The sequence below is a fragment of the Vipera berus genome, assembly GCF_964194415.1.
Source record: "Vipera berus genome assembly, chromosome: 2".
Classification (NCBI taxonomy): domain Eukaryota; kingdom Metazoa; phylum Chordata; class Lepidosauria; order Squamata; family Viperidae; genus Vipera; species Vipera berus.
In genome coordinates this window covers 255,565,679-255,592,018 of record NC_138203.1, presented here as the reverse complement: position 1 = coordinate 255,592,018, position 26,340 = coordinate 255,565,679, and the positions used below count along the sequence as shown (strand labels likewise).

Here is a 26,340-nt window from a genome sequence, read left to right as displayed (position 1 = left end):
GCATTCAGTCTTAGCTCCACAAGGCCATCTGGAAACAGCAAGGGATCAGCCCCTGCCGCATTGGCCCTGGGTGCGCACTGGGGAGGTATCACCGTTTGTGAGGAATGAAGAAAGGCACCATTGCCTGGAAGTGGCCAGCACATGGCCCTGCCTACTTCGGGCAGGCTAGGGGCTGGGCAGCAGATCTGAGGGAAGTCCTGCCTTAGTCTTTCCCTGTTGCCCTTTCAGCATCCCCTTGCCCCGTCCTCCTGGCCTATCCTAGGGGGTCTCCCATCCTATTGCTAAGGAAGCTTTGGATACAAAGCCAGGTCTCCTTACATGGAGAGGGACCTCGTACCCATCATGGGCAGCCTGGCTAAGGAGAGCAAGCACAGCAGCAGCAGCCTTGAGGAGGTAAGTGCAGCTGGGCACCCCTTGGGGAAGTGGGGCTGGGCTTAGTGCCGTGGGTGCTTGAGGGCTGGGCTGGGCATTTGACCTCTGGACCACCATCCAGCCCCCCTCCCCTGCATGGCCTGAGAGCAACAGTGAGGCTCCTCCAGTGGACCATGCCTTGGCACTTGCCCCGGTCCCATCTCCTTCTGCCAGAGACCCTCAGATCTGTCCCACTCCTGCCCAGGCCCCCATTGGCACCCTTGACACGAATGATGTAGAGCTGGCCATGCCCACCCAGTAGGCCACACGCACTCCAACCACACCCACCCAGTAGGCTGCGCCCACCCTGGCCACACCCACCCGGCCCCCTGAGGGAAACTGCAATGCTGATGCGGCCCTCTATGAAATTGAGTTTGACACCCCTGATGTAAAGTGTTAGTACCACTTTACCTTGGTAAGACCACTTTTGGAATATTGCATCCAGTTTTGGTCACAGTGTAAAAAAGATGTTGAGACTCCAGAAACTAAAGTACAGAGCAACCAAGATGAGGTTTTTAAGAAGAGACTGGACAGCCATTTGTCTGGAATAGTATAAAGTCTCAGGCCTGAGCAGGGGGTTGGACTACAGGAGCTCTAAGGTCCCTTCCAACTCTGTTATTCTGTTAAATCACTTCATTTGTATGCTTACTGCCCTTCCTGTGTCAGAAGAAACAGCTGGGAAGCACTAGCTATGCTTCCAACCATACTGCCCCTTAGTCCCCACTATTGGTCCTGGATTAGGATTTTAGGATTATTTTTGTGGCTGACCAGAGTGCACTTGGAGCAAAAAGATAATACATCCAGGGAGATCTAGATGCATGGTGATCTTAATTAATAAATTAATCATTCATTAACTTTAAAAGACTCTTCCACTGCTGACTTCATTGGTTCTGGCAGCAGGATGGTAAATTATGTTGTAACATCAAGTCTTTAGACAGATATTAATTTAACACTAGAGGGACTGCTCTATTATCTTTCATCAAAGTTAGATAGACCTGAGTAACAAAAAGGTCCAGTAGAAAAAGTAAAGATAAAGGGGATACTGCTGTATACATTAAAAAAACACACCTAATAAGCACATTTAGCAGGGAGGAAGGAAGACATTTATTAGAACTAGCATAAGAAACTAACAGTTCTGGCATAGGCGATCCATCTAAATATGGAATACTGTCCTCTGCTGGATATAAACAATATTTTTTATGCAGGAATCAAAGTCCATCACAAAAGCAAAGGCTGCAGGGGCTATTTAGAGGCTGCATGCACCCATTATGTCCTTCACATAAATAAAATGTCACTTTTCAATTAGTGCTACATATGAGGTCAATCTAAAATAAAGAAAACACATATACTAAACTAATTATCAGAAACATCTGAAGCAAAAGATTCTGTTTAAAATTCAGCATTCGTTAAAGTTTGCTTTATACAGCTTGCTGGGCGGAAATGATAATTGTGAAGTATTAAGGATTTTTTTTAAAAAAATCACTGTATTGTAATTTGGAATTATTCTTGATGTTTGCAATATTATGAATAACTATCCATAGTGGAATTTCCTGCGGTGGTAATATTTTCTCTTTTTTTTGCCTAGCATTTGTGCCAGCTATTAAAATGGAACTATTTATTCTCTTTTAAAAGAGTTCATGAATCATACTGGCAACACTTAAAACACCTTAGGGCAGGAACTAATCAAATAAACATCCATAATCAATGTGCCCGTAGACACTTCCATTGGAAGTTGCCAGGCTCCCTATACCAAATGACTCTTTTTACACCTTTCAAACATTATTTTAATCTGAAAGAAGGGAAATGGTACATTGCAAAGTAAATGTCAGCCTTCAGTGACATCTATTTTCAAGAATGTCTCTGAGTTCCAAATATAGCTCACCTGGGCAAATTACAGAAAGCTGCTGAGATTCTCCACATTTTGAGACAGGGCTCATTTTCTCTCTGGTCCCTCTCAAGTGGGCAAAAGGGGCTACTTCCTTTGTGATATTAGGTTTATTAAAACTTATTTAACAAATTGGAAACTAGTCAAGGAGAGAAGCAACCTAGAACTAAGGAGAAACTTCCTGACAGTTAGAACAATTAACCAGTGGAACAACCTGCCTCCAGAAGCTGTGAATGCTCCAACACTGGAAGTTTTTAAGAAGAGACTGGACAGCCATTTGTCTGAAATGGTATAGGGTTTCCTGCCTGAGCAGGGGGTTGGACTAGATGACTTCCAAGGTCCCTTCCAACTACTACTTCTTCTTCTTCTTCTTCTTCTTCTTCTTCTTCTTCTTCTTCTTCTTCTTCTTCTTCTTCTTCTTCTTCTTCTTCTTCTTCTTCTATTATTATTATTATTATTATTATTATTATTATTATATTATTATTATTATTATTATTATTATTATTATTATTATTATTATTATTATTATTTATTAATTTCCTGACAGTTAGAACAATTAACCAGTGGAACAACCTGCCTCCAGAAGCTGTGAATGCTCCAACACTGGAAGTTTTTAAGAAGAGACTGGCCAGCCATTTGTCTGAAATGGTATAGGGTTTTCTTTCTTCCTGAGCAAGGGGTTGGACTAGATGACCTCCAAGGTCTCCAACTTTATTATTATTATTTATTGCAGAAGGCCAATATAGATTACATGGGGTGGAAAATGCAAAGCTAGGAAGGAGTGTGCTTTGGACGTATAGTATAACTTTATTACAGCCTTTATTACATTGTTTCAAGGTGTTGGTTAATTGAATGTAATATACAGATCACTTAAGAGTCGTCTCTAACTCAGGAAGGATAAAGTTTCATAAACGGACAATCAAGAGTTCTTGAAAACTAGAGATGATGAATAACTACACCCTAGTGCTCTGTCTGTAAATATACTTTATACATTCAAAATCTACCCGGAAAAAACCTGGAGAAGGGTTTAATGTTCATTGCATTTCTGAAGATATAAACTATTTTATCAGGCTTAACTTTGTAAAATCTTAGTCTTGTAAGAGGTCTCCATCTCAAGCTCTGAAGTTATAATAGTAATCAGAATAGAGCCAGAAGAGACCTTGGAGATCTTCAAGTCCAAACCTTGCTTAAGTAGGAGACCCTATAGTAGGGGTCTCCAAACTTGGTCCTTTTATGACTTGTGGACTTCAAGTTCCAGAATTCCTCAGCCAGCGTGCCTGGCTGAGGAATTCTGGGAGTTGAAGTCCACAAGTCATAAAAGGGCCAAGTTTGGAGACCCCTGCCCTGTAGTATTCTTTTTTGTGTCGTGGTGACCAGAACTGGATGTAGTATTCCATGGTCTCACCAGTGCAATACAAAGAGTGATCTTGAAACAATCCCTTTGTTGATGTCACCTAGGACTGCATTAGCTTTTTTTGCCAGCTGCAGCACTGCTGGCACAATTCTGGTAAAATGGTGCTTTGTAAATGGGGATATCCTTAATGGCTGCCATTTTGTGGATGGGAAAGCCTCCGGAGCAATCATTTGCAAAAAATGTGCATCCCCTGTTATAAGCATTTCAAAAAGTCCTCACTTAACCATTGGGATTGCTGATTTTTTGCTTGCTTATAGACCCACAGTTGTGGAATCAATTTAGAAATCTAGCAATTTCAGTTTGATTCTGTGTCTTGGAAACCTTAGCTTCTTAATGGCTGCTTTCTGGATCTTCTCTTGAGACCCAGTTATATTAAAATCCCCAAATGCCCTGCCCACCCTTTCTAGAATTTTGGAATAAGGAACAATTTTATTTTGTGAAATATAAGCTTCACTCTTACTGTAAACAAACAGACATCTGAAACAGCAATCAAACTTTTTAGCACAAAGGTGAACAGGCACATTACTGGGTAAATACACATCTATTTGTAGGGCTTCTAAAAGGAAAAGAAGAAGCTCTTAATTATTTACACTAATGAGCAATAATGTTCTTTTGTGGATAAACCAGGGGGATACTAAACTAACTCTGCAGAAAATTTTGCCAGCAAAATCATATTAAAGACTCATTTAAAAGTCAGCTTGAAAAGCAAAGAGAAAAAAAAGTCTTGATGTGTTGCTACTTCAACAAAATTACTTGCTTATGAAATAAACTTAAATATATATAATTTATGAAAAATAGCATTGGCATGAGTGTACACATCAAGAAAACCTTGGAATTTCATTTTTCCTGCAAGAAAATCAACACTAATTCTTGTTAAATGCGGAGACAAAAACACTGAAGTGTTAGCCTTGCCTGTAGACCTACAGATGATATTCTCTAATATATAACCGGCACAATCTAGTTTTATAAAACTTCAGTTTATCCCATCTTGCACTCAGAATGTCCTTGTCTCAAAACATTTAGTTTTAATTAAATTCAATTTAGCTATTATGAATAAAGCCTTTGATATATTTATAATACATTAATTTGATCAATCTTTTAAAAAGGCTATGAAAGTTCAGAAAACATTATAGAATGGAAAATTTTATATTACATGCTATATTCAGGAATTTCATCTATACTTGCTGTCAACTTATTCACTGGGGATCCCTGAGTTCTCATATAATAGAGGGAGAAAATAAATGCTGCCAAGTCACTCTAACTGAGCTATGATACCAGTTACAAATATTGGGAATGGTATTAATACAACCCTGAAACTGAAACTCAAATAATTTGGCCACCAAATGAGAAAAGAGGACTTACTGGGGAAAAAAAACAACCTGATGTTGGGAAAGACTGAAGGCCAAAGGGGAGGGGGGAATGGCAGAGGATGAGATGGTTAGATAGTGTCATTGATGCAATGAACATGAATTTGGGCAAACTCTGGAAGACCGAGGAGGATGGGGGCCCCTGGTGTGCTGTGTCCATGGGTCACAAAGAGTTGGATGTGCTTAGTGACTGAACAACAACAAATTAATGCCACCAAGTAGAACACCTTTCTACATTGTATTAGATCAAGGGTCTTCAAACTTGGCCCTTTTATGACTTGTGGACTTCAACTCCCAGAATTCCTCAGCCAACATGCCTGGCTGAGGAATTCTGGGAGTTGAAGTCCACAAGTCATAAAAGGGTCAAGTTTGAAGACCCCTGTACTAGATCATAATTTGCTTAACTACACTCTGTTGATTAAGTCACAACTGAATAAATTTACACATGGCCTTAAATCACAAATAAGAATTTAGTTAGAGTCACAGATCATTCTGAGTCAAACTTAAACAAGCCACATTACTATTTAGTGTGTGTGGAAACCTAGACTAAATCTATTAATATTGACTGCTCTTCTTTCCATCTAAAGTAGGAAGAGAACTATGCAGTAGATATAGACTGATGATAATGAACAACTAATTAACAGTTTCTGGAATTCAAAGACAGAGCATTTGAGAATGATTCATGAAATTTGATGAGATTTATATATTTTCAAAAACAAGGACAGACTTATAGGACATGAAAAAAATGGGGGGGAAATAACCAATGGGTCTAGGGACTCCTATTCCATTAATGAGTCAAGGCAATCAATTAAAGAAGCCAATTCCTTTTAGGATATTCTAGGCACACAGTTCATCCTATTCGTGTTGAATTTTGTAGCTTTCAATGAGGCGGGCTTAATCAATTGCCCAGCTACAACTTTTATTTTAACCAAACACTGGCGTTTTAACCTTTCAAAAATATACATAGAAGCCACTTGTGACAAACTTGACATCGCAATCTGCTTTCAGCAAGGCAGAGTAAAATACTGTTTGTCTCTCTTAGCTGAGACAACCTAATACCTGCTTGATTTACTGGTGTGTAAGTCATAACTGGGAAAATGGAGAATCTCACCTCTTGTTAAAACGTGCCTTGTTTAATGCACAATATAAGGTTCTGCTGTGCCACCTTGTGTTATATTATCTCATGTCTAATAAAAAAAACACCAGCACAAACTAGAATCTGTAGGATTATTCAAAATCATACAGTTTTTATATTTAAAAACTCATGCTAGCTCAACATTTCTGCTAGCAGAGTTTCACACTCATAGTGATGACTTAATTAAAACCTCATTATTCAGAGCCCAAAGGAGAGAGAAACTAAAAAAAAAAATTCCAGCAACTTAAAGGCCACTGGGTGGATTTACTGTACCATAATTCTTAGTAGATTGAGTTTTATCAGGTGTATCTGCAGAAGTCAACTCTACTTTATGAAAGCTTATGCCACAATAAATTTGTGATAGCCTTTAAGCTGTTCCAAGAATCCATGTGTTTTTTACTGCAATGGCTAGCTAGACCAGGCCACTCCTTAGAAATCTGCCCTAGATTTAAAGTTTTCAAGTCTTGGGTGTTGTTAGTTTCAGATCATTTTTCCTTCTTCCTGCAGCTCAAAGGGACCAGCTGATCAATTTCTGAGAAGCCTTTTTTATTTTCAATTATTTTTAATCACCATCATAGTCACCTAGCAGCTGCATCCCTGAATTTTCCACACATTTACACCACAGCATCACTATGGGAATGGAATCGAACACATTTCAATCATATTCCCTACAACTTGCAATTATTTTTCCCCTCACAATTACATGAACCTCTTATCTGCTTAACTTTCTACAACTGCTTCTGGGTATTCTATGCAACTTTAAATTGTGCAGGTTTTGGAAGACACGTGCTACTTGATATTTTAAAATGTGTACACAAATAAAAAAAGTTCCCAATGTTATCCAGAGTGCTTTTATCTGAATATTAAATGACTCAAATATGTAAGTGGCTTTGTTAAATATTGATAATATTTACGTCTGTCTCATTTGAGGAAGGATGCATTAATAAACTCAGATAAAGTAAGTATTTAAGTAAATACTTAAAGTTTGCACCGACCTTAACCTATCACCTGGTACATTACAAGTAATGAATAATCAGTGTTGTCAATTCTGATAATGCCAATCATCTATCACATGGGATAACACTCTGTTCAGTTGTCTATACTATGTTTTACCCTGTGGAATTGATTAACAAATGGGAAGTACTGTTACAGTAGAGAGGGGGTTCCTTAGGGATTGATGAAATCCTATGCGATGCAGGCCTAGTGACTCTTTGATAGTAAGGATCAGGAACATTTTCAAAGACATACGGGTGGGAAAACCAAGTGACTGGGATCTTTAAATATTACAAAGCCTAATGAAGTATTTTAATTTAAGAAGTGGCACACATGTACATCCTATCATGTACATGTAGAAAATTTAAAGGTGAGCTTCCATATTCTATTTTGCATTCTGAAAAGACTGGGATCGTGTGGGATGAAGAAGGGAAAACAATTTTGAGAAGGCATACATATAGTCATGGGCATAGTTTGCTTTCCAGAAGACGCCAGCCTAGGGACAGAAAGGATTATTCTCATTCTGTAAGTAGTCAGAGGGCATTAGTACATATATATATATATCTTAAAAAAATCTTATTTTTTACAAATTTACCTATTAGATGAATCTATATATTAGTTTATAGGGACACAGTGGCTCAGTGGGTTAGTACGCTGAGCTTGTTGATCAGAAGGTCGGCAGTTTGGCGGGTCGAATACCAAGTGCCGCGTAACAGAGTGAGCACCTGTTACTCGTCCCAGCTTCTGCCAACCTAGCAGTTCGAAAGCACGTAAAAATGCAAGTAGAAAAATAGGGACCACTACAGTGGGAAGGTAACAGCGTTCTGTGTGCCTTTGGCATCTAGTCATGCTGGCCTCATGACCATGGAGACATCCTCGGACAAGCGCTGGCTCTTCGGCTTTAAAACGGAGATGAGCACCAGCCCCTAGAGTTGGAAACGACTAGCACGCATGTGCGGGGGAAACTTTACCTTTACCTTTATATATATTAGTTTAATTATGACTGTGCAGTTCAGCTGAGATATACAGTAGGTACAGGAAAAAGAAAGAATAACTACACACATTCACTATCTAAAAGGAGTTGGACTGAATAAACAATGCAGGTTTGGTGGTTGATTATTTGAGACATGAAATCAACCTGTGATGTGCCAAAATGTGGGGGGAAGTACTTGGGGTCAGTATTTGGTTGGACACTTTTAGCTACATTAACTGCAAGCAAAAGTTACAATAAGTGGTGAATAGTTTTTAGATTACTTGCAAGAACTAAGACCCATACCTCTAAGGCTAGCTTTTATAACTCAGTAACTTCTGAAAATTTTCAAACATGTATTGCTTACAGTATTTCAGGTCCTCCCATAATATTTCTATGGTGTTCATATCCAGACATTGACTTGGAAATTCTAAAACAGTTTCTTCTTTATCATCCCCTCTCTTGTAGATATGTCTGCATTCTTGGGTTCATTGTCTTGCTATCTGACCCACTTGCACTTGACAAGACAGATGGCTTAATATTTTCCTGCAGAATTCTCTCATACAAAGCAAAATTAATCTTTCCTTCAATGATGGCAAATTGCCCAGATTTTGAGATAGCAAAGCATACTTGAAACATAATGCTCTGCCTCCACACTTCACAGACAGTATGAGAGTCTAACTGTGGGTGGCAATGTTCGGTGATCATCAGACATAACTGTAGCCATATAGTCTGAAAATATGTCCACAGAAATGTACCTCCAGAAGGCTAGAGGGTAATCTAGAAAAGCATTAATGTTTTTCTCAGTAAGCAATTGCTTCCACCTCATTTAATGAACATATTTTTATCCAGGTATTTTGTTTATGGTAGAGTCGTGAACATGGAGTTTAACCAGAGAATAGTGTCTTAAAGATCCTTGAATGTTTTTTAATGGGTTCTCTGCAACTTCCTGGATGATTTTATGCTGCAGTTGTAGACTGGTTTTGGTAGGACAATCACTCGTAAGGAGCCTTGGTGGAGCAGTGGGTTAACGCCTCCTTAAGTAACACCAGCTGCCTGCAATTAGTGCAGGTTCGAGTCCCACCAGGCTCAAGGTTGACTCAGCTTTCCATCCTTCCGAGGTAGGTAAAATGAGGACCCAGATTGTTGGGGGCAATTAAGCTGACTTTGTAAAATGCCGCTTGGGGCCCCCCGAAAGCCCTAATAAGCAGGCATATACATAGAATGAAGGCTATTGCTAAGCACATTGATTTGTGCTTCTTAGATTGTAAGCCGCCCTGAGTCTTCGGAGAAGGGCGGGATATAAATGGGATTAAAAAAATAAATCATAGGAGCCCAAATTTTCTCCATTTCAAATCTATGCCTCTGACTGTGAGTCAACTGAAACCCAGTTCTTCATATCTGCAATGAATCCTCCATGCTCCCACTTCACTTCTTCAGTTAATCAGGACATTTCAGTAAATTGTAACTTCTTGCTATTCTGACCTAGTTTGTGGATAATAAAGCCATGGTTAAGGTTTGCTTCCAAATCTTGCCTCATTGGGAAGTAATGAATTAGCGCTTCCCAATTTTGACAGGAACATTACTGCCTTCTTCATTTCATTGTAATAATGGAAAAACAAGCTGGAAGCTGAGGGGCTAGGCATCAGCTTGGCTTAATAAACTAAGATTCGATGGACTAAATATTGTCAATTACCTTAAAAAGTTTCAGTCAGTCTCAGTTAATAATCTATTAATAGCCACATTAAATATAGAAATATTCTAATATGCCGATACCCAATAAAAATAACATGCTAAAAACATATGGAGTAAGTCATTATATTATATCCACTACAACCAACTTCCAGTGGAGGTAGTGAGTTAATTATCAGTAATTAAGTTTAAATATGCTTAGGATAAACCCATGCCTATTATCCAACTAAAATTAAATTAAATAAATAACAAATAATTTAAAAATGATACAAAAACAAAAACAAAAAACCTCAAATGGCACACTCGATGGACCACTGGGTCTTTTTCTGCCATCAGTTTTCTGTTTCTATGTTTTATTTGAAAAAAAATATGTTTACTTATAAACTTCGGACTTCGGACCGCCCCTGATCTGCGTACATTTCGCCGGGATCTGAAAACCTGGTTTTTTGATCTATCAGGCCTGGACTGAAGGGGTTTTAGCTTTTAATATTGTTTTAATTGTTGGGCTTATGTAATTTAATCTATTTTAATTTATACTATTTTTATATTATATTTTATGCTGCCCTGTAAACCGCCCTGAGTCCTTCGGGAATAGGGCGGTATAAAAATTTAATTAAATAAATAAATAAAATAAATAAATAAACATGGTCAGATGGGTAGATCAGGTATACGAAAGCATCTATTGCCATTTCCACAAAGAGAAATGAAGAATATGAATTTCTGCTCTTGTAAACAGACTGGTGGCCCCCAGGGGGAGGGCGTTCTCTGTGGGCGCGCCGGATTTATGGAACCATCTTCCGGTTGAGCTCCGGATGGCGCCTGACCTTTGCTCCTTCCGGCGCGACCTAAAGACCTACCTGTTCGAACAAGCCGGCCTGGCCTGATGGGTGATGGGTTTGGGTTTTATTGCTTTTTATGTATTTTAACTTATTGTTATAGTTCTTGGGCATCTTGTTTAATCTCTTTTAATTTTTGTATTCTTGTCTTTTAACATGTATTGCCCTGTTCACCGCCCTGAGTCCTTCGGGAGAAGGGCGGTATACAAATAAATTATTATTATTATTATTATTATTATTATTATTATTATTATTATTATTATTATTATTATTATTATTATTATTATTATTATTATTATTATTATTATCCTTTCTTGTCTTGTTTTGAGTTTAGAAGAAGCAGCAAAGGTAGTTAAAAAAGAATCCAAACTATTCATACATTGTGATACTAATAAAGTAGCTATTCCAGAATTAAATTCCCTTGACTTTATTTGGAATAACAACCTCTGTGACTTAATAACTACAATCACATATTCTGCTGGTGTTATCATAGTACAGCTGATAAATGTAGGTAACCAATTAATACAAAATAGCAATGTTACACAGGTAAGTCCTCGGCTTAAGACCACAACTGAGCCCAAAATTTCTGTTGCTAAGTGAGACATTTGTTAAGTGAGTTTTGCCCCATTTTATGACCTTTTTTACCACAGTTGTTAACTGAACCATTGCAGCAGTTCAGTTAGCAACATGGTTGTTAAGTGAATCTGGCTTCCCCATTGGCTTTGCTGGTCAGAAGGTCACAAAAGGGGATCACAAGACTCTGAGGCAGGGCAAACCGTCATAAATACGAGCTAGTTGACAAGAGTCCAAATTTTAATCACATGACCGTGGTGTGAAAAATGGTCATAAGTCACCGCTGTAACTTCAAACGGTCACTAAATGAACTATTGTTAAGTCGAGGACTACCAATAATTTGTTTACACTATTGTGCCTATTGTACTTTGTGTAGTGAAAATGATGAAGGCCACGGTTCTTAACACAATGGTGCAGGCACCTATCTTAAATATATAATAGAATTTCCTACAGAAACTTAGAAATTGACCCTGTCAGAACTGACAAGCTTATTTTATTGGTTAGTGGGGCAGACTAGTACACCGGAGACTGCATTAAAGGAGTTTTCAGAATGCTAATTTACCAAAGGAACTTCTTCGTACTGTTTTCGCCTTCATTCGTTTTCTTCTTGTTCCTCACAAGCAGTGGTAAGAATCTGTCGGCCCCAGTGATCTAATTACAGGGAATCAAGATTCCAACGGTGGCTGCATTATCGTAAATATTTTACAGGCTATGCTTTCTCTGGATATGCATCTCGAATTTTAAAAGACAGGCATAATTGTGAAGAGGTGCCAGTGGCTTGGAAGCTGGCTGAGCTTGTCACATCTACTACACGTACATTTCTGATATTTTTCAGCCTGATTTGTAATCACGACCGAAGAATCTTTGACGCATATCTGAACAGAAGCTTTGTGCTTTGTTGAGGAGTCTTACCTGAGCTTGACCGGGTAGAAATGGTATGTCAATAAAATTAAGACCTAAGAACAGGGATGGGCAACTATAGCATTTTACGACCGGTGGACTTCAACTCTCAGGAATTCTGGGAGTTGAAGTCCACAGGTCATAAAGGTGTCATAGTTGCCTACCCCTGCCTGAGAATGAAGCATTTTCCCAGAAGCTGTTTCCAAATGGACATCAGAAGGAGAGGTAGCCCAAACAGCGTGTAGCTCAAGAATGATGGAAAGAGTTTGATTATCGTAAACCAAGAGCCAGAAATCCCTCCCAGAGGGAGCCCAACAAAAATGAGAAATTGTGTATCACATGAACTTTTGGTTCTGGCAGCACAACCGAGGAAAGAACGGGGGGGGGGGGGAATGAAGTGAAAAAGAACAGAGTTGTGTAAAAGGAGGAGTTTTCAAAAGTGACACTTCTCGCTGACAGAATGGGGGTGATGTCTGTTAAAATTTCCTTTCCAAAACATCTACTAAAAAAATACTGGAGCGTTACGGTTGTATTTTTGGTTATCTTATTTACATAAAACAAATGGCTCTGGAAAATTCAAGGATGCCCTTCAAACTTTTGTGTGTGCTGTTAATGTACTTGTAAAAAAACACTCATTCTTTTCTATACAAGTAGTCCTGGACCTGCAACCACAATTGGGACTGGAATTTATAACAACAACAATAAAAAAGTTGGAAGGGACCTTGGAGGTCATCTAGTTCAACCCCCTACCTCAGGCAGGAAACCCTATACCATTTCAGAAAAATGGCTGTCCAGTCTCTTCTTAAAAACTTCCAGGGTTGGACCATTAACAGCTTCTGGAGGCAGGTTGTTCCACTGATTAATTGTTCTAACTGTTAGGAAGTTTCTCCTTAGTTCTAGGTTGCTTCTCTCTTTGATTAGTTTCCATCCGTTGCTTCTTATCCTGCCTTCAGATGCTTTAGAGAACAGCTTGACTCCCTCTTCTTTGTGGCAGCCCCTGAGATATTGGAACACTGCTATCATGTCACCCCTCACCCTTCTCTTCATTAAACTAGACATTCCCAATTCCACCAACCGTTCCTTATATGTTTTAGCCTCCAGTCCCCTGATTATCTTTGTTGCTTTTTTCTGTACTCTTTCTAAAGTCTCAACATCTTTTTACATTGTGGTGACCAAAACTGGGTGCAGTATTCCAAGCAATTTAAGCAAAACAGTTGTTAAGTGAGTTTTGCCCAATTTTATAACCTTTCTTGCTGCAGTCATTAAGCAAATCCCATGCTTGTTAAGTGAAGCACAAAGTTTTTAAGCAAATTTATTTTATTTTTTGTTTTTATTTTAATTCCATTTATATCCCGCCCTTCTCCGAAGACTCAGGGCGGCTTACAAGCTTAGCAGTAGCCTTCATTCTATGTATATGCCTGCTTGTTAGGGCTTTTACACACACCCCAAGCGGCATTATTACAAAGTCATCTTAATTGCCCCCAACAATCTGGGTCCTCATTTTACCTACCTCGGAGGGATGGAAGGCTGAGTCAACCTTGAGCCTGGTGGGATGCGAACCTGCACTAATTGCAGGCAGCTGGTGTTACTTAAGGAGGCATTAGCCCACTGCTCCACCAAGGTTTCTAAGAAGAGATAGGACAACCATTTGTCTGAAATGGTATAGGGTTTCCTGCCTGAGCAGAGGGTTGGACTAGAAGATCTCCAAGGTCCCTTCCAACTCTGTTATTCTATTCTATTCTATTCTATTCTATTCTATTCTATTCTATTCTATTCTATTCTATTCTATTCTATTCTATTCTATTCTATTCTATTCTAATTTTTATTTTTTATTTTTTATTTTTTTATTTTAATTCCATTTATATCCCGCCCTTCTCTGAAGACTCAGGGCGGCTTACAAGCTTAGCAGTAGCCTTCATTCTATGTATATGCCTGCTTGTTAGGGCTTTCACACACACACCCCAAGCGGCATTATTACAAAGTCAGCTTAATTGCCCCCAACAATCTGGGTCCTCATTTTACCTACCTCGGAAGGATGGAAGGCTGAGTCAACCTTGAGCCTGGTGGGATGCGAACCTGCACTGATTGCAGGCAGCTGGTGTTACTTAAGGAGGCATTAGCCCACTGCGCCACCAAGGCTCTGTTTGGCTTGCCCCATTGATTTTGCTTGCCAAAAGCTGGCTTGGAAAGTCACAAATGAGGATCACATGATCTAGGGACCACTACAACTGTCACAAATACATGTCAGTTGCCCAGCATCTGAAGTTTGATCACGTGATGTGGAGACGCTGCAATGGACAGATATGTGAACGTAGTTGTAACTCTTTTTTTCAGTGCTGTTGTAACCAATTGGTCATAAGTTCAGTACTACCTAAAAAGCATTGGTTCGGATGGCATGGAAACATCATGGTACTCTAAATCAGGGGTCCCTGGGCCCCCAAACCCCAGTCTGTGGACCAGCACTGCCAAAAACCAGGCCACACAAACAAGCGAAGCCCCATCCACAGGATGCATGCAGCACACAAAACCACGCCCCTTCCGGTCTATGGAAAATCCTCTCTCCACGGAACTGGTCCTTGGTGCTCAAAGTGGGGGCCGCTGCTCTGAATCATACCCTGGATATTTTTTTTCCTCCAGCCAAGGTTAAGCCGTTTTGTCTGTCTGTCTGCCAAATAACAACAACAAGCAAACAGGCAACTTTAGCTAGTTCATGTCTGCCATAATGTAAGTTTTCCAATTTGGAGTTGGAACTATCAAATTAGGGGATTTTCATCTCTTCATGCATCGTTTGTTTTTTTTTTAAAAGTGCTCTCAAAAATAATATAGAAAGCTAAAACGGGACAGCTGAGTACTAATGGATTTTAAAGCTGGCAGCTTCAACATCTCTTCCAATGTCTAGGGTAAAGATTCTTACTATGCAACAGAATACTAAATTGCTCGAGCTATTCAAGAGCAACAATAGAGATTTGACAATGTTTTAAGTAGAATGTGATAACCTTTAGCATAATCTATGACACTGAAATGAGAAATCCCACAATGCAGATGGAAACAATGAATTGCATAGTTACACATACACAGAAAGTGATAATCAGAGATAAAGAAATGATCAGTATTTCCAATCATCTGCTCGTTATTGTGGTGCTGCAGATAAGAGGTGATGATGGAGAGATGTCCTAAAGAGAGGTGGAAGTCAATTTTAAGAGCTTTGGGTGATTACACATACCAAGGGCTTGATGAATTATCAATATGGATGAATAGAAACTGAGAAGTTTTTTTTTATTACAAAGTCACTAGAACAGAAGGTGACTAACACCCTGGGGCTGTTTTCAGTCTAAAGGCTACACTTTCTGCTCTGCCTGGAAGCTCAGGAGGAATGACCAGAAAGATTATGTGAAAATTGGCAGTTGTCTTCAGATCCGTCTTTTTTACTTTGAAGAATAAGATTAAGAAGATAAAATGCATGTATTATAATTCGCACTGGCAAAATTTTATCTGATCTTGTCTCTCAGCCTCTCCAAATGGAAAAATTGATCCAATACCTGAAGGGATTCGGAGATTTCAAAGGATGAAATAAGTGCAATTAGATTCTGCGAGGTTTAAGGCACCATTTGATCCATTAGTCTCTAATCCAAGAAATGCTTCTGAAATATCAGCCCTACCTACCTTGAGGTTGGGGACTGCAGCCACAAATACACTACTAGATGTAGGACAGGGGTAGGCAACCCCTGTCCTACAGCTGACTCAGGAATTCTGGGAGTTGAAGTCCATGAGTCATAAAAGAGCCGAGGTTGCCTACCCCTGATGTAGGAGATGACCAGACTGAGGTTGAGGGAGGAGTAAAATACATCATCAGTAATGAGTCCCTTCATGCTTACAAGAGGCCTATGTCCAGCATGCCTTGAATTCCTTTCTATTCTTAACTCCACCTAATTTCCTTTGACCGTTACTAGTTCAGATTCCAGTAGAGAGGCTTAAGCTTACAATAAACCTTTATACACATTTGAATGGCCTGGATTTCCTGATTTCCCTGGTGCTTGACCCTAAATGACTACATGCACATCCCACAAACAGAATACCCCACCTTAACTAAAGAAACTAGACAAACAGTACAACCAATGTGGGGATATGCACACTTTTTCCAAGACCACCTTGTGAAGACTAGGCACTGTGGTATCCATAGGTACCTTGTGCTTGTGAATCGTCCTCTGATAACCCATCAGAGTCAATATGCACATCATACGTTATCCAAAGTTGCTTTTCGGCTGCATATTGGTCCCTTCACTTTCTTGGAAAATTAAAATAATAAAACAAGATAACTTAGAATATTGTAGTACAAATATTCTGGTAGATTCAAGCTAGAGAAGAGGCAAACCCACTCTGTTTGCCTTTTGATGAATGAATAATCTATAGTGGCCACATCCATCCTAGCAGCCATTTTGCAAATCAACAACTCCCTCAATGTTATCGTATGGCAAGGCCTCTCAATCACAGAAATATCCAATTGAATCCACAGGCCCAAAATATTGTCTGTTTTTAATTCTAGACCAATCGGGAAGTACTCTGTGAAAAAAGATAGATGGAGTCCAAAGATGATACATCAAAGCAATGGAGAACATAGAGAAACAAACATGTTCCAAGAATTAAGTGAATTTTCTGTAGTAATAGGAAGGTGAGCATAACAACTGAAGCAAGGTGATAGCAAATCCCTTACAATTCTGTAATAAAATGATCAATTGAAATGTACTAAAAAATGGACAGAAATGAGACACATTATGAATCAGCTGACTTCGACAAGTTCAAAGTTTTCATGAAAAATGGGTATTTTTAACATTTCAATAAGAAAACAAGCAAACTCCCATCTAATCATATTCAGGTCAAGAAAGTTTAAATGCCATCTATGCCTGTAACATAGCCATCAATTTCTAAATACAGATAGTCCTCGACTTATGAACATAATTGAGCCCAAAATTTATGTTGTTAAGTGAGACATTGGTTGAATTTTGCCCCATTTTATGACCTTTCTTGCCACAGTTGTTAAGTGAAGTTACTAACATGGTTGTTAAGCGAATCTGGCTTTTCCATTGATTTTACTTGTCAGAAGTTTGCAAAAGGTGATCACATGACCCCAGGACATGTCAACTGTCATAAATATGAACCAGTTGCCAAGCATCTGAATTTTGATCACATGACCATGGCAATGCTGCAATGGTTTTGTAAGTGTGAAAAAGGTCATCAGTCACTTTTTTCACTGCCGTTGTAACTTTGTATGATCACTAAATGAAATGTTGTAAGTCGAGAACTGCCTGTAGTGTTTATGTCTGAAAAAAATTGATACCACAGGCAAACTTTCCAATGCATTTATGTTCTCTGCCTTGAGTTACTTGTAAAAAATAAGTGTGTGTTTGTGTGTGTAGGATACAAACAAACAAATAAATAAATAAAGGCAAATACCAGGACCAACTCAAAATTAAAAGCCAGCAGCTATAATTCTTTTTAGCAGTTTAAGCTAGTAACGTATATTTAGACACCAATGTTTTAAATAGAGTACTTTGGTCTTAAATTAAAAAAAATAAAAAATTGGGACCTACCTCCTCGCTGTACCAGCAGTGTCACCTCACTTCCTTTAGGACATTCAATCAGCATATCCACAACTTGGTTGTGAGTTAGATTCTGCACATTCTTTTTGTTGACTTCAACTATAAGGTCCCCTTCTTTTAGGCCTCGGCACCTTGGGCTGTCGACAATTTGCTTTACTCTCTGTCCTCCACCTCCAGGACTGTCTGCTATAGTGAAGCCAAAGCCCATTGGCCCTTTAATTATATGTACAGTTATGAGTTCAGGTTGCGTTGCTATAGAAGAAGCCAAAGAGACGGTGTCATTGGGGTAGCCGTGGGATCCATTGGAAGAAACCTCAGTGGGACTGCTAGGTCTCTGCTCTTTCGTCCCATTGACCTTCCCCGTTTTACTACCATGGCTTGCCGGAGAGTCGTAGCTTTCTTGCCCGTTTACAATGATTGGTTCTTTATCCAAAATGGCCACAGATGTCACCAGGCTTGTGTTGGGATCATCTGGGTCAAAAGGCAGAGGATAGCCCCGGCACAGTTCTAGGTCCACGCTGGCACCAATAGGAATTGACTGGAAGATTTTGACCACTTGGGCGTGGGTGTGGCCCAGTACACATGTGTCATTCACGCTGACAATAACATCTCCTGCAGAACAGATGGTTGAAACTCTGTTAGTTTATACATACACGCTTCTCGTTTCGTTCAGTGCATAGCCAAAGTAAAGAGGCAGAAGAGTAGTTAAAACCAGTAGTAGCTTTATCAAATAAATATTACTGAAAATATTTGGGAACCAAACATCCAGACCTAGAAACCTTTGATGATCATATATATTTCTTTAAATGCATTGATCAAGGAAATGGATCCAGGGAGTTCAAGTATCTTGGCATTGAATAACCCAAAATGCTATGTAACAGAGACAAAGAATGATTTTAGCTCATTTTTATTTTATTTTTATTTTAATTCCATTTATATCCCGCCCTTCTCCGAAGACTCAGGGCGGCTTTACAAACTTAGCAGTATGCATATTAGGATATTATAATAATTTTTCTTTTCGTGAAACTAAAATTTATATAGCCATTTTTTTCACCACAACAAATTCAGAGACTATGAGAAAAGGAGGCAATGAATCCAAAGCAAAATATTACATCTATAATATTTATAATATATATATATATATATATATATATATATATATATATATATATATATATATATATATATATATATATATATATATATATATATATATATATATAAATTCAGAGGTTACCTTTCATAGCTAAGCTCATGAGCTCCTGGGGACAAGATAATGGATTTGGATCTGTGTTTAATGCTATGGGTGATACTGTAGAATTCAATGTTTTGTGTGCATGTTTCTATTCATGCAGGGACGCGGTGGCTCAGTGGGTTAGGATTCTGAGCTTGTTGATCAGAAGGTCGGCAGTTTGGCGGGTCGAATCCCGAGTGCCGCGTAACAGAGTGAGCACCTGTTACTTGTCCCAGCTTCTGCCAACCTAGCAGTTCGAAAGCACGTAAAAATGCAAGTAGAAAAATAGGGACCACTACGGTGGGAAGGTAACAGCGTTCCGTGCGCCTTTGGCGTCTAGTCATGCCGGCCACATGACCACGGAGACGTCCTCGGACAAGCGCTGGCTCTTCGGCTTTGAAACGGAGATGAGCACCGGCTCCTAGAGTCAGAAATGACTAGCACGCATGTGCGGGGTAACCTTTACCTTTACCTTTTACCTTCTATTCATAGCATTTTGGGGATATTTGTTGTAACTTCAAATGTTCACTAAATGAACGGCTGTAACTTAGTCAAGGACTACCTGTACTTTTCTTAAGATTCTAAAATTCCCCAAGAAGAAAGTGGGAACAATAATAGCATGCCATATAAAATGGAAGAAACACAGTTATAGTAGTAAATATATGCCAACATGGAAATATTCCTAGAGTAATATAAATTTCATTCTTGAATGAGAATTAACTAACTTATTGATAAATACTTTTTAAAAAAGCAGAATTATTTTGATGACTGAAAAAGACTGCACTGGTTTCAGCAGACAGCTTCACTTTTAACCAATCATAAGAACTAGGGAATTCTTGCTTTTAGTTGTTTTAAAACATCTCAAAAATATTTTTTGACCGATTGTGTTACATAAAACTCTTTTGCCTATATAAAATGAGGTTTTAAGCAGATATGAGATTATCCTTCAGTGCCCTGGAAATTTACTGTTTGCATGTTTAAGCTCTAATGTTTTGTCCTTTCAAAAGGTTTGTTAAGTGCAGCACTACTGTATTGTGTGTGTTCGATTGTGAGTCACACAGGGGAGGACTTTGCTCTGAATTCTGTCTATAAAAATGGCAGAACATTTTGGCTTTGATGTAGCATATGTTTCAAAGTACACTCTATCTTTTTAGATTTAATTCTCTGCTATTAAGAAATTCTGCAGACTGTAATATTTTGCTTCTAAATTGTAATAGCTTGATTTGACAGTATAGCTTGTTTATAGTGCTATATATAGACAATATAGAGACACATTATATAAAGACACTATAACCTGCTTGACATTCTAACCATTATCTTTTCTTTAAAATAAAATAAAGCAAAGTAATAAAATAAAGTAAAATAAAACAAAACAAAACTTTCGGCCAAAATAGAATAATTGAGCTTTAGATTCTAGTAGATTAGTAAGTTTTTTCTAGCATTGCATCAGTTAAAGGGACTCTTGATTGAATATTTCATTGTTTTCATTATATTTACAAGATAATTAGATGTACAGAGAGGTTATGGGACGGCTCTTCTTTTTTAATTCTGTTCCTCTTTTTTTTTAAGTGCTTTTGAGTCAACCTTGATTCCTGGTGATTGCCTGAAAAAGTCCCTGCAGTTTCCTTGACCAGATTTCAGAAGTAGCTTGCTGCCGTACCCTTCCTAGGGCTGAAAAAAGTGACTGGCCCAAGCTGGCTTTGTGCCTAAGGTGGGACTAGAATTCCCGGCCTCCCGGTTTCTAACTTTGTACCTTAACCACTATACCAAACGGGCTCTGTCTCTGCTGTTTTATTTCATCTAGTTTCCATCAACGACAACTGCCATTGAGAAGACATGAAATTTTATAGGAGGCAAGGCAAAAAAATTTTTAAAACAAGAAACTCACATCTTCCAGAACAGTTGGCAAAACGTACTGTAAACAGTATGGAGCAAAACTGTGGAATGGAACTCCTAGTTTTATCCCAAGGAATGTGTTATTTCCCTTCCTTTGCTTTTGAGACAGAAATTAACTAACTAGCACGATTTAAACGCAGGTGACTACGCTACTTTCCCACGGCTAATCTCCCATTAAAGCAGAGAAATCTCTCATGTCTGACAGGCTACCTGTTTCCATTTTGCCATCCAGTGCTGCAGGCCCATCAAGCACCAAACTCTTTATCTGGAGAAATTCATCTGGTTCATCACCGCCGACCACAGTGAAACCAAAGCCTCTGCTGCTTTTCCTCAGTTTGGTGTGAATGAACTTCCCTTTCAGTTCAGATGGGTTCCGGGTAAAAAATGGTTTCCCTGCTGTGAAAATTTCAGAAGTTTATAAATCAGGAAAAAATAAGTCCGCTAATTTCTCTACAGTAGCCTTCTCTTCTCTAATAAGCTGCCGGTGGCACAATAAGCTAGCTCCCCTTTGGTGTTTTATTAACCCAAAAGAGACAAGTGGTCTCGTCACATGGAGAAGAATTGAAAGTAATTGAAACCGAAAACTCACGAAAGAAGAATAAATGAAAGTAGACCAAGAGTAAGAATGAGAACGTTATAGTTGGATGGAGTTGATGAGATCTTCAGAAAGCAAGAAGTGAGGAGTTAAAGAACAGAAAGCACCTACAGCGTGATGTATAAATGGGCAAAAAAAGGTTTGTTTGCAAGGCTGCAATAGTATGAATTGCTATTAACTAGATTTAGTTATGTTTCCATTTCCTTTTCTTTTTATCATATACCTTTAATTTCTTATTAATTTCTTACTCCTTGGTTATGCTCTATAGCAGGGGTCTTCAAACCTGGCCCTTTTATGACTTGTGGACTTCAACTCCCAGAATTCCGTAGCCAGCGTGCCTGACTGAGGAATTCTGGGAGTTGAAGTCCACAAGTCATAAAAGGGCCACGTTTGAAGACCCCTGCGTATATAGAGTGCTGTTGACACTGAAATATATGTCTATACATATGACAATTTGTTAATCTACATGTCAATTAAAATTAAAAAAAATTGAAATTTTAATAAAAGTTCTGTACTGCATGCCAGCCTTGCATTATTTTTGTATGTATTAATTGCTTCTTGTATTTCTGGTACACTGCCATTGCACTTAAAGCCCAGTTTTTGTCAGCTGAAATCAAAAGGTCAGTTACAAGTATAACTAGTCCTATGAATGGCTCATACATGCTGAGACTATGATTCAGCCTCTTTGTCAAAACGGTGGATGCATTTGAGAGTAGTAAGCTTTCTCCAGGTTTCTGTTGGAGTAAAGCCCTTCAAAATAGCTGCAAAGCTTTTGAAATTATATATTCTAGCTTTTCTAATTAATGGGCAATTATATAGCATGCATTAAGTTTTAGAGGAACAACAATTAAAAGGCAGAATTTTCTGCATGAATGGACTGCCTTCTTTTTGATTGACCACTATAGCAGAAAATCTCTCCAAATGTATATATTTTCATAGTTCCAAAGGAACTCAGAAGGAATTCCATGGCCTCTCTTAAGTTATTCAATCACAAGCATGATTGAAATAAAACAAATAATAAAGCATAGCAGGTCTTGATTTGTATATAGGCACACATTAATTCAACGGGGACAGGAAAAAAACCTAAGTTGTTTATTCCCAAATATTCTAAGGCAGAGGTCCCCAACCCCCAGTCCATGGACCAGTACCGGGTCGCAGCATGCCAGCATCCAGGCTGCACAAACAAGCAAAGCCCCATCCGTGGGATGCAGGCAGCACACAAAACCACACACTCTCCGGTCCATGGAAAAACCTTTCTCCACGGAACTGATCCCTAGTGCCCAAAAGGTTGGGAACCTCTGTTCTAAGGCAGAACATCTTCAACACTTTCTTTCTATATTAATCCAAAACAGAGTAATAATGTACTTCTTCAAAAGATAAATCTGTTCACAAAATTTAAATCAGATCAATGATCTGTTTGTGTCTCTGATTGCATCTAGACTTTAAGTAAGGGGTGTGGTAATAATGCCCATAGCTACTCCCCAGATAGGAGTCTCTTGCCACCCAGCATCTGAATTCCCATCCTTTAGTCATCATCACTTCTTGTTGCATGTTATTAATAACATACTGTATATGCAATAACAGTGAACTTCTATGCTGCTAATACATCTGGTTCATATCAAGCTGCAGATGCCCAATATTCTCCAATTCTCCCTTTTCCGTTACAGTTTGGCACCCCCAAACTTGTTAGACTCCTGAGTGCAGCTTTTCAAGAGTACAGAATTTTTCAGAGAGAGTACAAAGCTTCTTGCCTTAACGACCTCCAAACCCTGAATCTGAGCATTTCCTTGCTACTCTGAACACCTCAAAGGATGAGCAGCTAAGAATGTAATGTTGTGGAAAGTAATATTCTTCTCAGCATAGAGGGCAACACCAGAGTTAAAACTAAAAAAAACAAACAATATTAGTACATCGTTCTGAATGTCTGCCTGAAATTTGGGAAGAATTTAGACACTCTGTCCAGTTTACTTTAGACACATTGGAGGGGAGAGATTAGATGTGGCAATAGTGTATAATCTTATACAATTATATTATATAACATATGATATTTTTTATTCCTGTTATTCTAGGCTTTAACTTATCAGAAAGTTACTTCCTAGGATGAACAATAGGAATTAATGATACTAAATTAAGCACAACAGGTATTTTTTGACTTACAACCACAATTGTCTGTTGATAAGTGAGACAATTGTTAAGTGAGTTTTCCCCTATGTTATGACCTCTCTTGCCACAGTTGTTAAGTTAGTAACACGGCTGTTACAGTAAGTGATTCTGGCTTCCTCATTGACTTTGCTTGTCAGAAAGTTGCATGTTATGATCACATGACCAGAGGATACTGCAACCGTCATAAATACAGTACAGGACAGGTGCCAAACATTTGAATTTTAATCAGATGATAATTGGGATGCTGCAACGTTTGTAAATGTGAAACACAATCATAAAGTCACCTTTTCAGCGCTGTTGTAACTTTGAATGGTCAATAAATGAACTTTTGTAAGTAGAAGACTACGTGTATGTTCTTATTTGGAGACGGGGATAGTGGTTGTGATAACCCCAGAAGTACCTAAGCTGATGAAAGCCAGTGAGGACACCAAACAATTTCGGAGGGAGGTGTAAAGTGGAGATGAATGTTCTTGAAGGTCCTATGATCTGTTTTGGATAACTAATGCTCTTCTCTGACACTTTAAAGAGAAAAAAAGACTTTCATTACACTTATAGCAATTTACCTTGTACTGGAACATCTCTAACTGTCTCCTGGTTAGTGGGAATATGGTTTGGAAGAGAAGGAGGAGCAAGGGAAGGATTATCTTCAGTCCATTCTGGGGAAAAAGGAGAAGAAAAGAAAAACAGAATTTTTAACTGTTTTAACCATTAAAGCACATTCTATAATCCAAAGGGCTTTAACATGCAGACTAGAAAATTCAGAGCACATTTGTTTTTGAAGTGTATCATCTGGAACAGGAAGTGCTATTGGAATATTAAATATAGCAGCGCCCCCCCCAACCTTTTGGGCACCAGGGACAGGTTCTGTAGAGAGGTTTTTTTCATGGATCGAAGCGGGCGTGGTTTCGTGTGCTGCCTGCATTCTGCGGATGGGGCTTCACTTGTTTTTGCGGCCTGGTTTCTGGCATGCTGGTGCCGGTCCATGGACCGAGGATTGGGGGACCTCTGATATATAGGATCCAGCCCCACAATGAACCACTTGGGTTTTCTACATTGTTAATGCAAGCTCACTGAGTCTCTTCCTTTGACTTCCCTCAGAAGACTTGTCACAACAGATTTTATGGACGTCTCTCAAAGTCTTCTGAAGAACAAGAGTAGCAAACAGCGATCCATCATCTCAACTATGCAAGACCAAGCGTAGACAACAACATTAACCAAGCAGAAGCTGGATACCTGAGTGGGAGACCAACCAGTGGTTGGAACGTATTGGTCACTATGAACTGCATCATTACCTATCACTGCAGGGGTAGACAAGATCTTAGAATATATATGTAATTTAGACTGCCCTCCTTACATTAATTTATTTTGCACATCAGAAAATCGGTGTAGAAAAATGATGAATGGAAAAAAGTACTGAGATATAACGGATATGATTTATCCATTGAGCAAATTTGTCCCCCAGAAATTATTTGGAGTAATGTTTTCTAGTGCCTCTTTCTTATATCAGAAAATAAAAATAAAAATCTTATATTTCTGTATCTCACAAGAGAGAGAACCTGGGATTTGGCTTTCAAATTGTGAGAAGCAATAGCAGAAGCAGCATCTAAGCTGGACTGATGAAGAAAAAAGAGAAAACCTCTGGATATCCAAACTACTTGTCAACTTCTGAAAAGAACCTGGCTGAAGCTATCTTTCTCATTCTCAGCTGCCACGCAGATTATCGTCTTGGTTTTGACAATAATAATAGATTTTGATTCTCTATCTTTCCCCATTAATATCAACTCATCTTACCTGGACCACTAGAGATCACCTGAGAGTTTCTTCTGTCCTTCTACCTCCGCGTAGAAGGAAGGGGCCCCAAAACTAACAGCTAGCTCTAAAAGAGCACATTTCACTCTCATGGCTTATAGAAGCAAGTGAAATATGGCTTTTCTTTTGTACATGAATTGTTCATATGGGGGAATCACCAGCTATCTGGAGGGAGGGTCAAGCAAGGGCTGAACTGAGACTCATTACGCTGCTGTAAACGGTATAAGCATAACCTCCCCTAGAATCCATTCAGCCTTATCTGGTCATTCCCAGGAGAAGTTAGCAATTTAGTGATAAACAGTAAAGGTTTTCACAAGTACTTTTACCGTAGTTGCTTGTGCCCATCAGTTGCAGACAGTGCTTTTTACATTTTGGTCATTTTTAGCTTTGTATTTTTAGTATTTAATTCCTGCACTCTATAAGCCACCTAGAGTCCAGCTGGTTTCAGGCAGTCAGATAAGAATATTAAATACATAAACACACAAACAAATGAGACTGCCTTGTTGTTATAACGAATCACTCTAGTTTGGGATGGTATCTTTTTACTTTGGAACAATTTCAATATAGTCATATGACAACTTGGGCATACAGAATGCATTTGTATTAGCTTGAAGTTTTTTTCAGCCTTATCTTTTTGCCCTTTATAAGTGTTCTCTCTCTCTCTCTCTCTCTCTCTCTCTCTCTCTCTCTCTCTCTCTCTCTCTCTCTCTCTCTCTCTCTCTGTGTGTGTGTGTGTGTGTGTGTGAGAGAGAGAGAGAGAGAGAGAGAGAGAGAGAGATTACAAGAACTGAACATGGCACTTTGTGTGTACCAAACATGCAGAATACACCAGGATCTATTTCTTTCACAAAGACTACTTTAGACATGTCT

The 26,340-nt window shown here is 38.8% G+C and overlaps 1 protein-coding gene across 1 annotated transcript in view; it reads right to left on the bottom strand.

The window, feature by feature from the left end:
- The window catches only part of MAGI1 (membrane associated guanylate kinase, WW and PDZ domain containing 1), a 518,120-nt gene that overhangs the window by 76,641 nt on the left and 415,139 nt on the right, over positions 1-26,340 (bottom strand). The window contains exons 10-12 of the mRNA XM_081315925.1: positions 24,225-24,317; positions 21,114-21,299; positions 17,765-18,385 (exon numbers count right to left, since the gene is read on the bottom strand). Coding sequence (XP_081172051.1) covers positions 17,765-18,385; positions 21,114-21,299; positions 24,225-24,317 — 900 coding nt within the window. The remainder of the gene's footprint in view (positions 1-17,764; positions 18,386-21,113; positions 21,300-24,224; positions 24,318-26,340) is intronic.